The sequence below is a fragment of the Amblyraja radiata genome, chromosome 4 (assembly GCF_010909765.2).
Source record: "Amblyraja radiata isolate CabotCenter1 chromosome 4, sAmbRad1.1.pri, whole genome shotgun sequence".
Lineage (NCBI taxonomy): Eukaryota > Metazoa > Chordata > Chondrichthyes > Rajiformes > Rajidae > Amblyraja > Amblyraja radiata.
The window spans coordinates 96,354,168-96,367,493 of NC_045959.1; the positions used below are offsets into that span (position 1 = coordinate 96,354,168).

Consider the following 13,326-nt stretch of genomic DNA (forward strand, 5'->3'; position numbering starts at 1 on the left):
GTCAGGGAAGTGAATGAGTCATTCAGTGGAAATTGTCTCTCATGGGATCTTTAAGTGGGGTTGACTACTGGAATGGTCCCGAGTTCAGTTTGTAACAAGGAGGGAGAGTCGGAAGAAAAATTCCAGCATTAGTTGTTACATTAACAGTTTTACAATCTCTCACCCAGAAACAAAATTGCATTTCACTGCAGAATAAGGATTTCTGGTTTGTTCTCATGACTTTTGCACAACTGGAAATAATTATGTTATCAGCTTGTTGTAAACATAGAAGGCTGGGCAGATTCCTGTCCTATTTGGTCTAATCCATTTGGAAAACACTAAAAATGGCAAAATAAATCAATCTGCAACCAACAAGTAAATAGCTCATAATTGTTTTTAAATAATGCTGGTGTGGGAATCCTTATTACTGTTGAAAGCATTTTGAGCGTGTAAGTATACGAGCATTGGTTGGAATGTCAAGCTCTGAAATAGCAGTGTGTTCTTCCTTGTGGATTTCTGCTGTAGGCATGCAATGATGCTATTGCCAATATGCTGTCTAGCCTAATTCATACTGCGAACATGAACATACATCATGTGTACCATTTTAAGGCAGAGGTTGTGCCAAAAAATAGTTGCTGCTGGGCTCAATTTTCTGCCAGAAGCGTTTTGAAACGAGTGTTTGATTGGTTTCAGAATGATGCAGCACTTATCTTCACAGTAGTGTTCAAAGTAATTGGCTGTAAAGTTGTCTTTTTTGTATTTTGAAGTGAAATTGTGTTTAAAATCACCATTAGTAAGGTTTATTCTGGAAGTGCATCGTAGTTAAGATTCATTAACTGATTTGGATGTGAAGTGACAGGTTCCCATTTCCCGCCTCTCCATATCGTCTGCAAACATTGAATGTAGAAAGATTGGCAGAGAAGATGATTGGAGGGATTTGGGTGGAGTAACATAGTTACCTCTTTCAACCTTACTACTGAAGTCCCAGCCACAGAAACCTTATGATGTTAAAGTTTAGTGTATTGAATGACTACACTTGATTAATGAGAAATAGTTTTTATTCCATGCTGTTAATATTTTCTTACATCAGCTTGAATTCTTTTCATTAATGGAAAATGTTCTGATTTCTTACTTTTTTGCTCTTTAATTTGTTGAGTTTAATACCCAAACGTGGTTGCAGAATAAATCCTCCATTAAAAATCACAGATTTACATTATTTTAGTGCATTTGGCTCATGTTAGAGGAGGTGCATTTTGGCTCATAAGAAGAGCTGGTTTTGAACACAAAACTACCTGGAACCTGCTTGAATTCTGTTGTAATATTACCGTTTTTAACCGTTTACAGTAAAACGCAGATAGTCGACACTTCAGAATGTAGTAGTACTGGGTCTAGCAGATTATTGGATGTCACTCCTATTGATACCCAAATGTACTTTCTAAAATATTTTACAGAGTAGTATAATCCATTTTACAGGGAACACAGTAAGTGGGAAACATGAAGCGATCCTGACCCTAGCTCTTGGCCTGAAGCCTATGTACGCTGCTAACCTTTGGTGTTCTGGACCTCAGTCCCAGTTCTGGTTGCCCATCCACCCTACAGTCTGGATCCTGGCTCCAGCACCACTCTTAACCTTTGGTCTGGCCTCACACCCTCTGGCCTTGCTCTCTGGACCATCGGCTCACATTCCAGACCAATGACTGAGGCAGATGTTAGACCATCGGGATTTCCAAGCGATCATACGCAGGATAATTGGAGTTTTAATGTCATCACCTTTTTTTAATCCATCTTCAAAATAAAATAATTTAACACTTATCAATATTCTCTGATCATTTAAGCCCCCTTGTTCTCCAATTGCAAAAAAAACGTGGCAATTGACCACCCAATAATCCTGTAACAGTTAGTTTCCTATTGAAATTGACAGTTTACTTCATGGCTAGACAATAACTTTAAATGAAGTGCATTTTTATTTTTTTTAATACACTTTAATTTGGTTATTCTTGTTTCAACCAGGTTGCTTGCCTAACCCATGTTGCGGCAAATTATCTCACTGGTGGTAGAGAAGCAACGCGATGGGGGACAGCACATGAGAGCATTGTTCCGTACCAGGTATGTAACTCATTTCCAGGCAGTGTAAAAGCAAAGGGTAATTGTTTCAAAGTAGCTCAGGAAACATTATCTTCATATCTTTTTGATAAACAGCTTAAATGCTTATACCTTTACAGTTGGGGAAAGCAGGAGGGACTGTAAAAATATAAGCTAATAGTTGAAGGTGGCAATAGTATTTGGGATCAAAATTGGGCTTCTTAACTTTGGGCATTATGAGTGCCGCTGGAAGCAAAAATGAATTCATGACACATGCCTACAATTCTGATAAAGTGGGCTGAATTACACCCTGATTAATGAGCAGCACAAATGCAGAGAAAGCCTTTTGGAATTATGCAGACCTGACAGATCAATAAAGCTTGAGTCAAGGGAGAGAGTCAAGAGTGTTTTATTGTCATGTGTCCCAGATAGACCCATGACATTCTTACTTGATGCAGCACAGCAGAATATGTAATCATAATAAATAATATAACAAAAACTCAGAAAAACAAAGAGTAACAATGCAATAATAATAATAGTCTATTGTAGTCTATTGTTGTTCATAGCTTATGAGGTTTTAGTGTTCAATAGCCTGATGGTTGTAGGGAAGAAGCTGTTCCTGAACCTGGACGTTACAGTTCTCGGGCTCCTGTACCTTCTTCCCGATGGCAGTGGTGCGATGAGTGTGTGGCCAAGTTCGCTGTTGTGCTTTGTATAGTTTCAGAGTGGTGTGGAAGGGGCTGATTTTTGTTTTACGGATGCCAAGACTTCTGTACAAATCAATTACATCACAGACATGGTGCATTGATAGGTATTACTCCTTTAATTGAGCACAAGGGGGAGAATGAGTCAAGAGTGTTTTATTGTCATATGTCCCAGATAGAACAATGAAATTCTTACTTGCTGCAGCACAACAGAATATGTAATCATAATAAATAATATAACAAAAACTCAGAAAAAAAGAACAAACAGTAACAGTGCAATAATAATAGTAATAATTATAATAATAATAATAATAATAATAATAATAATAATAATAGTATATTGCAATTCATAGCTTATGAGGTTGTAGTGTTTAATAGCTTGATTGCTATAGGGAAGAAGCTGATCCTGAACCTGGACAATACAGTTCTCAGGCTCCTGTACCTTCTTCCTGATGGCAGTGGTGAGATGAGTGTGTGGCCAGGATGGTGTGGGTCTTTGATGATGTTGGCTGCCTTTTTGAGGCAGCGACTACGATGGATCCCTTCGATGGTGGGGAGGTCAGAGCCGGTGATGGCTTGGGCAGCATTTACAACATTTTGCAGGTCATTGAGAGTAGGACAAGCTTAAAAAAGGAAGAGGAAGAGTCATATGCACACACCAAGGAAGCAGACCCTTCAGCCCAACTCATCTATACCTGCCAAGTTGCCTGAGAGGAGTAGAAGAGACAAGGATGGTTATAGCTTAGACACTCTTATATCTCCGGACTGTTGGAAAATAGCAAACTCAAGTGCTATACTGGTACTTCAGTCCAATGCCTCAACAATAAATAGTCACATACAGTTTACCACCCTTTACTGTTAACCATTATATCATATAGTTCACAACTGCATAACTGAAGGACAACACAAAATAACCTGCTTTATCCCACCTGCTTTAGAAGGGCATGAATACTACCGGTGCCCAAAAAGAGTAACGTGACATGCCTCAATGACTACTGACCAGTGGCACTAATGTATATGGTGATGAAGTGCTTTGAGAGGTTGGAAATGGTGCATATCATCCCCTACCTTAGCAAGGACCTGGACCCACTACCATGTGCCTACTGGCACAATAGATCAAAGGGGAATGAGATTGCACTGTCTCTTCACTCTGCACTGGACCACTTGGATAGTAAGAGCACGTATGTCAGGCTGTTGTTCATCAACTACAGCTCAGCATTCAACACCATCATCCCCTTCAAACTTGTTACCAAACTCCGAGAACTGTGTCTCTGCTCATCCTTGTGCAACTGGATCCTCGACTTGGTCATTGGCAGAACAAAACAGTAAAAATTGGCACCAATTTCTCCTTCATGGTCATCGGCACAGGATCACCAGAGGTTTGTGTGCTTAGTTCCTTGCTCCACTCACCCTATTGTCATCATGACAGTGTAACTACTCACATTTTCAACGCCTCCTTTAAATCTGCCGATGATGTGCCCGTTGATTGACGAATAATGGGTGATGGTGGGTCAGAGTACAGGAGGGAGATCGAAAATCTGATTGGTTCCAGAACAACCTTATTTAGTTTAGTTTAGAGATACAGTGCGGAAACAGACCCACTCGGCCCATTGAGTCCGCACCGGCCAGCAATCCCCGCACATTAACACTATCTTACACACACTAGGGACAATTTACATTTATACCAAGCTAATTAACCAACAAACCTGTATGTCTAGTGTCTGGGAGGAAATCGGAGCAACCAGGGAAAATCCACGAGGTCAAACTCCGTACAAACAGCACCCGGGGTCAGGATCGAACCCGGGTCTCTGGCTGTAAGGCAGCAACTCTACCACTGCGCCACCGTGCCGCCCAGAATCTGCTGCCTTGTATTGTGCACCAGCTTTTCCAGCAAGAGAGGGAAATATATGAATGCGTGTCATGCAGCGGGCTGGAACTTCCAACCTGCCTTCCTATTTGTAGGTAAAGGCTACAGTACCACCTGGCTGCCTAGATGTCAGCTGGTTTGTGCAATACTCATTGAATGCCATGCATGGGTTCTCATGAATGTTCACACTGGCAGTGAGAAAGCTGCATCCCAGATGGGGCACAACAGTAGGCTGCTGAAAAGCTGGAATCCAATGTCAGAAAGCTGGAATCCAATGTCAGAAAGCTGGAAACCATTGTCCGAAAGCTGAAATCCAATGCTGGAAAGCTGAAATAGAAACAGGGAATGCGAGACATTCCCAGTAGTTGAGAGAGAGAACCAGAATTAATATTTCAGGTCCTGCATCAGCGACATTGCTGACATAGATGGAAAATTAGCTGATCATAGATTACCAATGCTTGGTCACAGGCACACACGACAAAGGATAATGGGCCTGTCATAGTCGTAGCAGGTCGCCATAAAAACAGTGACTGGACCTCTCTACGACAATGTCTACGACAACCTACCTCCTAGTCGACATCATGCTACGGCAAGCTACCGACAACAGGTGACCATTAGAACGCCCACCTACGACCACACAGCGACAAGCTATGACAATTCAGTCGCCGGTTCCTGTCAGCGGTTGACGTAGGTAGTCGTCAATGGAACTTACCGGTCAGCACCGGCGACAACCTACACCATCCTGGCGACAACCTACGTTAACCTAGCGACAACCTACCATAGCACCTATGTCAGGGGAAGTCAAGATACGCTCATATGCGTCAAACCCACTGTCGCCAAAAAATGTTCAACATGTTGAAAGTTTTGCGGCGACCAGAAAGATGCTACATTTTTTTGCGCGACTGAGGAGACTACTCACGACCATACAGGCGACACAATGGCGACCATGTAGCGACAGCCAAGTCGCCTGTAGTCACCTAATAAATCGCCTAAATGGGACAGGGGCATACGTATAAATACTGCAGGAGACTCTATCTCTGACTTCTTAAAAGTTGTCTCCACTCCTTCTCCCCCCTTCTCCACCCTCTCCTCTCCCTCCCTTCCTTTAAAGGACATATCGTACACTGTGCTCTAGCATATTTTTACAGCGCCCAACCTTCCTGTTCATCGCGGTGTGTGTCTGTTTCACCTTGGCTTTGCACCGTGTGAAATTTTTAGACAGCGCTCCCCCCACTTGCCCTGGCCCCCGCCTGCATAACGGGCTGGTGAAGGAAGCGATGTCTTTGTGTGTGTGTGTGTGCTCCACTCTGACAGTCGCCGTTCCAAATCGCTGAAAAATCGCATGTGGGACAGGCCCTTGAGAATAAAACTAAGTGTAAACAACAACTCAGAGGTCTTTTATTATCACTGGCTGTATAGAATTGCAAACTAAAATCAATTGGAGAGGTAAACAATCCTAGCTTGCTACACTTTACACATTAGCCAATCCATAACTGAAAGGTAAAAAGGCACTTATGTTTCAATATAGGTTTAAAGGATTTTGTTCGGTAGAATCATTCTATACAGACAAATTAAAATATTGGATGAATGACCCAAGACTGTAGAGGTTCAGCTCCCAGCAGCACAGCAAGGATCCTGTTGTGATAGCAAATGGTGTGTCATAGAGTGAAGAGTTTCCTCCTTCTGGCCTGGAGCAAAGGTTCAGAGCCAATTTAAAAAGGAAAAGTTTGCTGAAATCATCGAGCAATTAAGCCCATGCTTTAATCTTTGGTTCATAACAATATCAGGTCATTCATATTTTAGAGTAAAAACATGCAATTTGCTGCAATTCAAAGGAGAAATTGTTGTAATTGAAGTATATATTGTTATAATGGTGCCATTTGGTCTGTAACTAATCAAAAAGGTCCATTAAAGATGAAATACTACAGGTTAAGATAGATTTCCTTAGCATATGTATTATCCCTGTGGAATAAAAACATTTCAAGAAATTTAACTTGGCTAGGACGTTTTTAAGCGTTGACAAGATTATGGGAAAAGATTTCCATTGACAACAGCAATAAGAGTTCAATATAAAAAGAGGATTTTCTACGTATACCATTTCAGCCTACTTACGCTTCTTTATTAATAATTTACCATCTTATGAGCAGATGATCACACAGCAAAACAGTCAAGGTATTAGTGATGGCAGATACTCAGAATTTGCAATAGGTTGAAAATAGACAATAGACAATAGGTGCAGGAGTAGGCCATTCGGCCCTTCGAGCCAGCACCACCATTCAATGTGATCATGGCTGATCATCCCCAATCAGTATTTCAGATTTTAGGTAAAATCAGGAAATGTCAGTAGCACCTGTGGATATGGAACATTTCAGGTTGATGCCCTTTCGTCACATAAGCCTTGATTACATTTGTCAAAGTGATACCACTTTGGAATATTAACTTTTGTTATCAAAATCAGACTATATTTTACACATCATCCCATACTACTCCGTCCCAAACAGAGTCATAGACAGCCAGAGGTCTCTTAACATTTGTCAGCCGAGATGTGCTGAAAAGCTTAGCGCAGCCTGGAAATCATTGGCTGCGAACCTAGGAACAAAAGAATCTGCAGAAAGTGAGGACTTTGCCCAGTCCATCATGGTTATTGATGGACCAGGCAATGTCCTCCCCATCAATGAAGGGATCTATAAGGAGCGCTGCCTCAAAAAGGCATCTAGTATCATCAAAGACCCACATCATACTGCCCATGCGCTCATTCCACAGCTACCATTGGGAAGAAGGTACAGGAGGCTGAGAAGCATGACCCTCAGATTAAAGAACAACTTCTTCCGATAACCATCAGAATCTTGAACCACACTGCGTAACCCTAAACACAACACTACCTCAGCAGCAATCTGCAAAGGGTTTTGTTTCGGTTACCCTACCTACTTCAGTTTGCACTATTCTGGTTTGGTTCCCAAGAAGAGTAAGGTGACATGCCTCAATGACTATCGACCAGTGGCACTAACGCCGGTGGTGATGAAGTGCTTTGAGAGGTTGATCATGGAGCAAATCAACTCCTACATCGACAAAAACCTGGACCCACCGCCACAACAGATCAAAGGTGAATGCGATCTCGCTGGCCCTCCACTCCGCACTGGACCACTTGGACAACAAAAACTCATATGTCAGGCTGTTATTCATTGATTACAGCTCGGCATTTAACACAATCATCCCCTCCAAACTGGTTACCAAACTCGCAGAACTGGGTCTCTGCGCATCCCTCTGCAACTGGATCCTTGACTTCCTCGTCCACAGACCACAGTCTGTTCGTATTGGTGGAAATGTGTCAGCCTCAATAACAATCAGCACGGGAGCACCTCAAGGCTGCGTGCTCAGCCCCCTGCTGTACTCACTCTATACCCATGACTGCGTAGCAAACCACAGTGCGAACTCCATCATCAAGTTCGCTGACGACACCACTATTGTGGGGCGTATCACTGATGGGGATGAGTCAGAGTATAGAAGAGAGATCGAGCAACTGTCCATATGGTGCCAGCGCAATAACCTGGCCCTCAACACCAGCAAAACCAAGGAACTGATTGTGGACTTTGGAAGGAGTAGGAGGGGGACCCACAGCCCCATTCATATCAACGGGTTGATGGTTGAAAGGGTCAAGAGCTTCAAATTCCTGGGCGTGCACATCTCTGAAGATCTTTCCTGGTGCGAGAACACTAATGCAATCATCAAAAAAGCACATCAGCGCCTCTACTTCCTGAGAAGAATACGGAGAGTCGGATTGTCAAGGAAGACTCTCTCTAACTTCTACAGGTGCACAGTCGAGAGCATGCTGACCGGTTGCATCGTGGCTTGGTTCGGCAATTTGAGCGCCCTGGAGAGGAAAAGACTACAAAAAGTAGTAAACACTGCCCAGTCCATCATCGGCTCTGACCTTCCTTCCATCGAGGGGATTTATCGCAGTCGCTGCCTCAAAAAGGCTGGCAGTATCATCAAAGACCCACACCATCCTGGCCACACACTCATCTCCCTGCTACCTTCAGGTAGAAGGTACAGGAGCCTGAAGACTGCAACAACCAGGTTCAGGAATAGTTACTTCCCCTCAGCCATCAGGCTATTAAACCTGGCTCGGACAAAACTCTGATTATTACCAACCACTTTCTGTTATTTGCACTATCAGTTTATTTATTCATGTGTGTATATATTTATATCATGGTATATGGACACATTTATCTGTTTTGTAGTAAATGCCTACTATTTTCAGTGTGCTTAAGCAAAGCAAGAATTTCATTGTCCTATACAGGGACACATGACAATAAACTCACTTGAACACTTGACTTGACTTGGTTGCCCAATACAACTGATAACCCATTGCGATATTGATTATTCCATATTTATTTGTTGCATTATTGCCTAAATGGGCCCATTAAGTTGCAGCATGTGAGAATTCCATTGTTCCATTCCTGGTACATTTGACAATTAAACACTCCTGACTCCAAGAGTTCAAGTGACTTGTCACTGCCCCACGTAACAGTCAGTCAAATAGTTGTCATTCCACAAGGAACTTCACCTGAACTTCAGCTTATGACCTGAAATAGGGAAAACTACAGGAAATTACAGCAGTAACTCCTTTTATGTAAATTGACACATATGTTTCAGTGACATGCATGCTGTTAAATGTGGATGCCTACAGTGTCATTATGTCTACTACTAGGTAGGACAACTCTGGACTGGCAGATTGTAATGAGGTGAATATTAAAAGATTGCTGTATGGCTTTAGCTCCTGATGCCATTGGTAGGATTGGGAGCTGCATCAGCAAACTTGACCCCTTCTCTTTGTTCTTGCAGCATGGCCTCCAGATCTTAGGTGTTTGATTCTGGCAATTGGTTCCATGTGCAAGTATTCTCATTGCTGTCATATGATGCACTTAGATTTCTGTACCCCTGCTGATTCAGGATGGCACAGTGTCGCAGCAGTAGAATTGCTGCCTTACAGCGCCAGAGACCCGGGTTTGATCCTCACTATGGCTGCTGTCTGTATGGAGTTCGTACGTTCACCCTATTGCTGCATGGGTTTTCTCCAGGTGCTCCAGTCTCCTCGTACATTCCAAATATATACAGGTTTATAGGTTAATTGACTTCAGTAAAAAAATGTAAGCTGTCCCTAGTGTGTAGGATAGTGCTGGTATACGGGGTGATCATAAGGTCATGTGATAGGAGCAGAATTAGGCCATTCAGCCCATCAAATCTGCTCCGCCATAGTCTACAAGGCTAATCTATCTCTTTCTCCTAACCCCATTCTCCTGCTTTCGCTACATAACCCTTGACACCCGTACTAATCAAGAATCTATCTATGCCTTAACAATAAGGCAGATTGCTAGTTGGCGTGGACCCGTGGGCCATGTTTCCACGCTGTATCTCTAAAGTCTAAAGCCTTGGTTACATGATATAATTACTAATTGATTGAATTGAATTGAATGCCTTTATTGTCATTCAGACCTTACGGTCTGAACGAAATTTCGTGCCTGCAGTCATACATACAATCATACAATAATAAACAACACTAAACACAAATTAACATCCACCACAGTGTATCCTCCAAACACCTCCTCACTGTGGTGGAGGCAAAAGTCTTAGGGCTCCAGTCTCTTCTCACCTCTTCTCCCTCTGCGCTGAGGCGATTCCCCACCGGGCGATGGCAAAGACAGTCCCGCGGCTCACCGCACCCCGCAAACGGGCCGGTTCAAACACCGCGGCCCGGGGTGGTCGATGCTGCCACCCTCCAGTCCAGCGGACGCAGACGCTGGCCCGCGGCTGAACCCCGGACTCAGGTCATAGCCGCCACAACGCCATCCCAGCCACCCGAGCACCGTTTCAGCCCCGAGCTGGATCGCCCTCACGTGAGTGCCGTTCCTCCCTCGAGCTGGGCCGCTCCAACGGGAGTGCCGTTCTACCCTCGGGCTGGGCCACTCCGACGGGAGTGCCGTTCCACCTCGGGCTGGGCCACTCCTACGGGAGTGCCGTTCCACCTCGGGCTGGGCCGCTCCGACGGGAGTGCCGTTCCACCTCGGGCTGGGCCACTCCGACGGGAGTGCCGTTCCACCTCGAGCTGGGCCACTCCGACGGGAGTGCCGTTCCACCTCGGGCTGGGCCACTCCGACGGGAGTGCCGTTCCACCTCGAGCTGGGCCGCTCCGACGGGAGTGCCACAGCCCCTCACGGGAGAGTCTCAGCCCCTCGCCAGGCCGCCCTCATGGGAGCGCAGTTCCAGCCCCAAGCTGGGCCGCCCTCACGGGAGCGAGCCTAGGGCGAGTCCTGTCAGGCTGCCTCCGGAGTCTCGAGGTCGCCAGCTCCGCCATTAGGCCTCAGCGCAGACGGAGGCAGAGAAGGGGGATACGACAAAAAAGTCGTATTCCCCCGAAGGGAGAGACAGCAAGCCCCGTTTCAACCCCCCACATAAACACAACCTAAAAACCAAAAACGTAACTAGACAAAACGAAAAAAAACAACACAAAAAAGTAAAGACAAACGGACTGCAGGCGAGCCGCAGCCGTTCCCAGCGCCGCCACTTCCGGATGCCACTTCACAGCATGGTTACAGCTTGAACTTAGGCCATTCACCCTGTTGAATGTGTACATGCTCCATGCAAATCACACAGCTAACCTGCCAGCACACTTTGGGATGTTGGAACATTCTGTGGCACTTGGGGGAAACCTTGCCGTCATGGCTGGAATGTGCTAATTCATAATAATAATAATACATTTTATTTATGGGCGCCTTTCAAGAGTCTCAAGGACACCTTACAAAAATTTAGCAGGTAGAGGAAAAACATGTAAGGGGAATGAAATAAATAGTAGAGACATGACTAGTACACAAAGTAAAGACAGAATACAATTCAAAACACAATATGAGGCAATTAATGCACAGATGAAAAGGGAGGGGGACGTGGGGCTAAGGATAGGCAGATGTGAAGAGATGGGTCTTGAGGCGGGACTGGAAGATGGTGAGGGACACGGAATTGCGGATCAGTTGGGGGAGGGAGTTCCAGAGCCTGGGAGCTGCCCTGGAGAAGGCTCTGTCCCCAAAACTGCGGAGGTTGGACTTGTGGATGGAGAGGAGACCGGCTGATGTGGATCTGAGGGACCGTGAGGGTTGGTAGGGGGAGAGGAGGTCAGTGAGATATGGGGGGGCCAAATGGTGGAGGGCTTTGTAGGTGAGGATCAGGATTTTGTAGGTGATCCGGTGGGAGATGGGAAGCCAGTGAAGTTGTTTGAGGACTGGAGTGATGTGATGCCAGGATTTGGTGTGGGTGATGAGTCGGGCGGCTGCGTTCTGGACCAGTTGGAGTCGGTTGATGTAGGTGGAGCTGATGCCAAGGAGAAGTGAGTTGCAATAGTCCAGTCGGGAGGAGATGAAGGCATGGATGAGTCTTTCAGCAGCGGGAGGTGTGAGAGAGGGTCTGAGTTTGGCGATGTTGCGGAGATGAAAGAAGGAGGTTTTAATGACATGGCGGATGTGAGGCTCAAGGGAGAGGGTGGAATCAAAGATCACGCCAAGGTTGCGGGCCTTGGGAGATGGGGAGACAGTGGTGCCGTCGATGGTGAGAGTGGGGTTATTGATTTTGCTGAGTGTGGCTTTGGAGCCTATGAGGAGGAATTCTGTCTTATCGCTGTTGAGTTTGAGGAAGTTATGTTGCATCCAGGTTTTTATAGCTGACAAACAGGAGTTGATATGGGAGAGGGGGGGGGGGGGGGGGGGGGGGGGTTGTGAGGGGATTTGGTGCCGAGGTAGATCTGGGTGTCATCGGCATAACAGTGGAAGTCCAGGTTGAAGTGGCGGAGTACCTGACCAAGGGGGAGGATGTAGATGATGAAGAGGAGGGGGCCGAGTACGGAGCCTTGGGGAACGCCTTGAGTGACTGTGGCTGTAGCAGAGGTGTGGTTGTGGAGAGAGATGAAGTGGGATCTGTTGGAAAGGTAGGAACGGAGCCAGCTGAGTGCAGAGCCTTCAATGCCGAGGTCTTTGAGTCTGGTGAGCAGGATGTTATGGTTCACTGTATCGAAGGCTGTGCTCAGGTCGAGGAGGATGAGGATGTTGAGTAAACCAGTGTCAGCAGAGGTGAGGAGGTCATTGAGGACTTTGGAGGGGGCGAAAGCCAGATTGGAGGGGTTCAAGTAGGTTATACGCAAGGAAGTGGGAATGAAGTTGCGACGCAACGATACGCTCCAAGGTTTTTGAAAGAAAGGGGAGGCTTGAGATTGGGCAGTAGTTAATGAGAGAGGAGGGATCAAGACCAGGTTTCTTTAAGATTGGTGTAACAGCAGCAGTTTTGAAATTCCACACAGACAGCATCAATCAGGTCAACATCAAACTCAAGTTGCCAGAGCAGTATGCCAAGAAAATTAACAGCTGTGATACCATGCCACACACAAGGAGCTATTCCCATATCCCCAGATTTCTCTGTTCCTGTAACACATTCAGATGTGCGACTTCTCTTTTACTGAAAATTGGTTCTGATTTTCACCTCAAAAATGTAAAAAGCTGCTCTTGGCATCAGATTTCACCTCCCACATTTCCACCTAGTTTAGAAGCCAGTCTATCTGCGTGAGGTTTTTTTTAAACTATCCTTACAGTTCACTAAGCCTCCCAGTCATTTGCTCATTTGGAAATTGTGCCTTTTATACTGGAATCAAAATCA

At 45.2% G+C, this 13,326-nt stretch overlaps 1 protein-coding gene across 3 annotated transcripts in view; it reads left to right on the forward strand.

Annotated features, from left to right (window-relative positions):
• sugct (succinyl-CoA:glutarate-CoA transferase) overlaps nucleotides 1-13,326 on the forward strand; it is a 469,744-nt gene that overhangs the window by 135,399 nt on the left and 321,019 nt on the right. For all 3 annotated transcript variants that reach the window (XM_033019979.1, XM_033019981.1, XM_033019980.1), the window contains one exon: nucleotides 1,990-2,085. In XM_033019979.1, coding sequence (XP_032875870.1) covers nucleotides 1,990-2,085 — 96 coding nt within the window. The remainder of the gene's footprint in view (nucleotides 1-1,989; nucleotides 2,086-13,326) is intronic.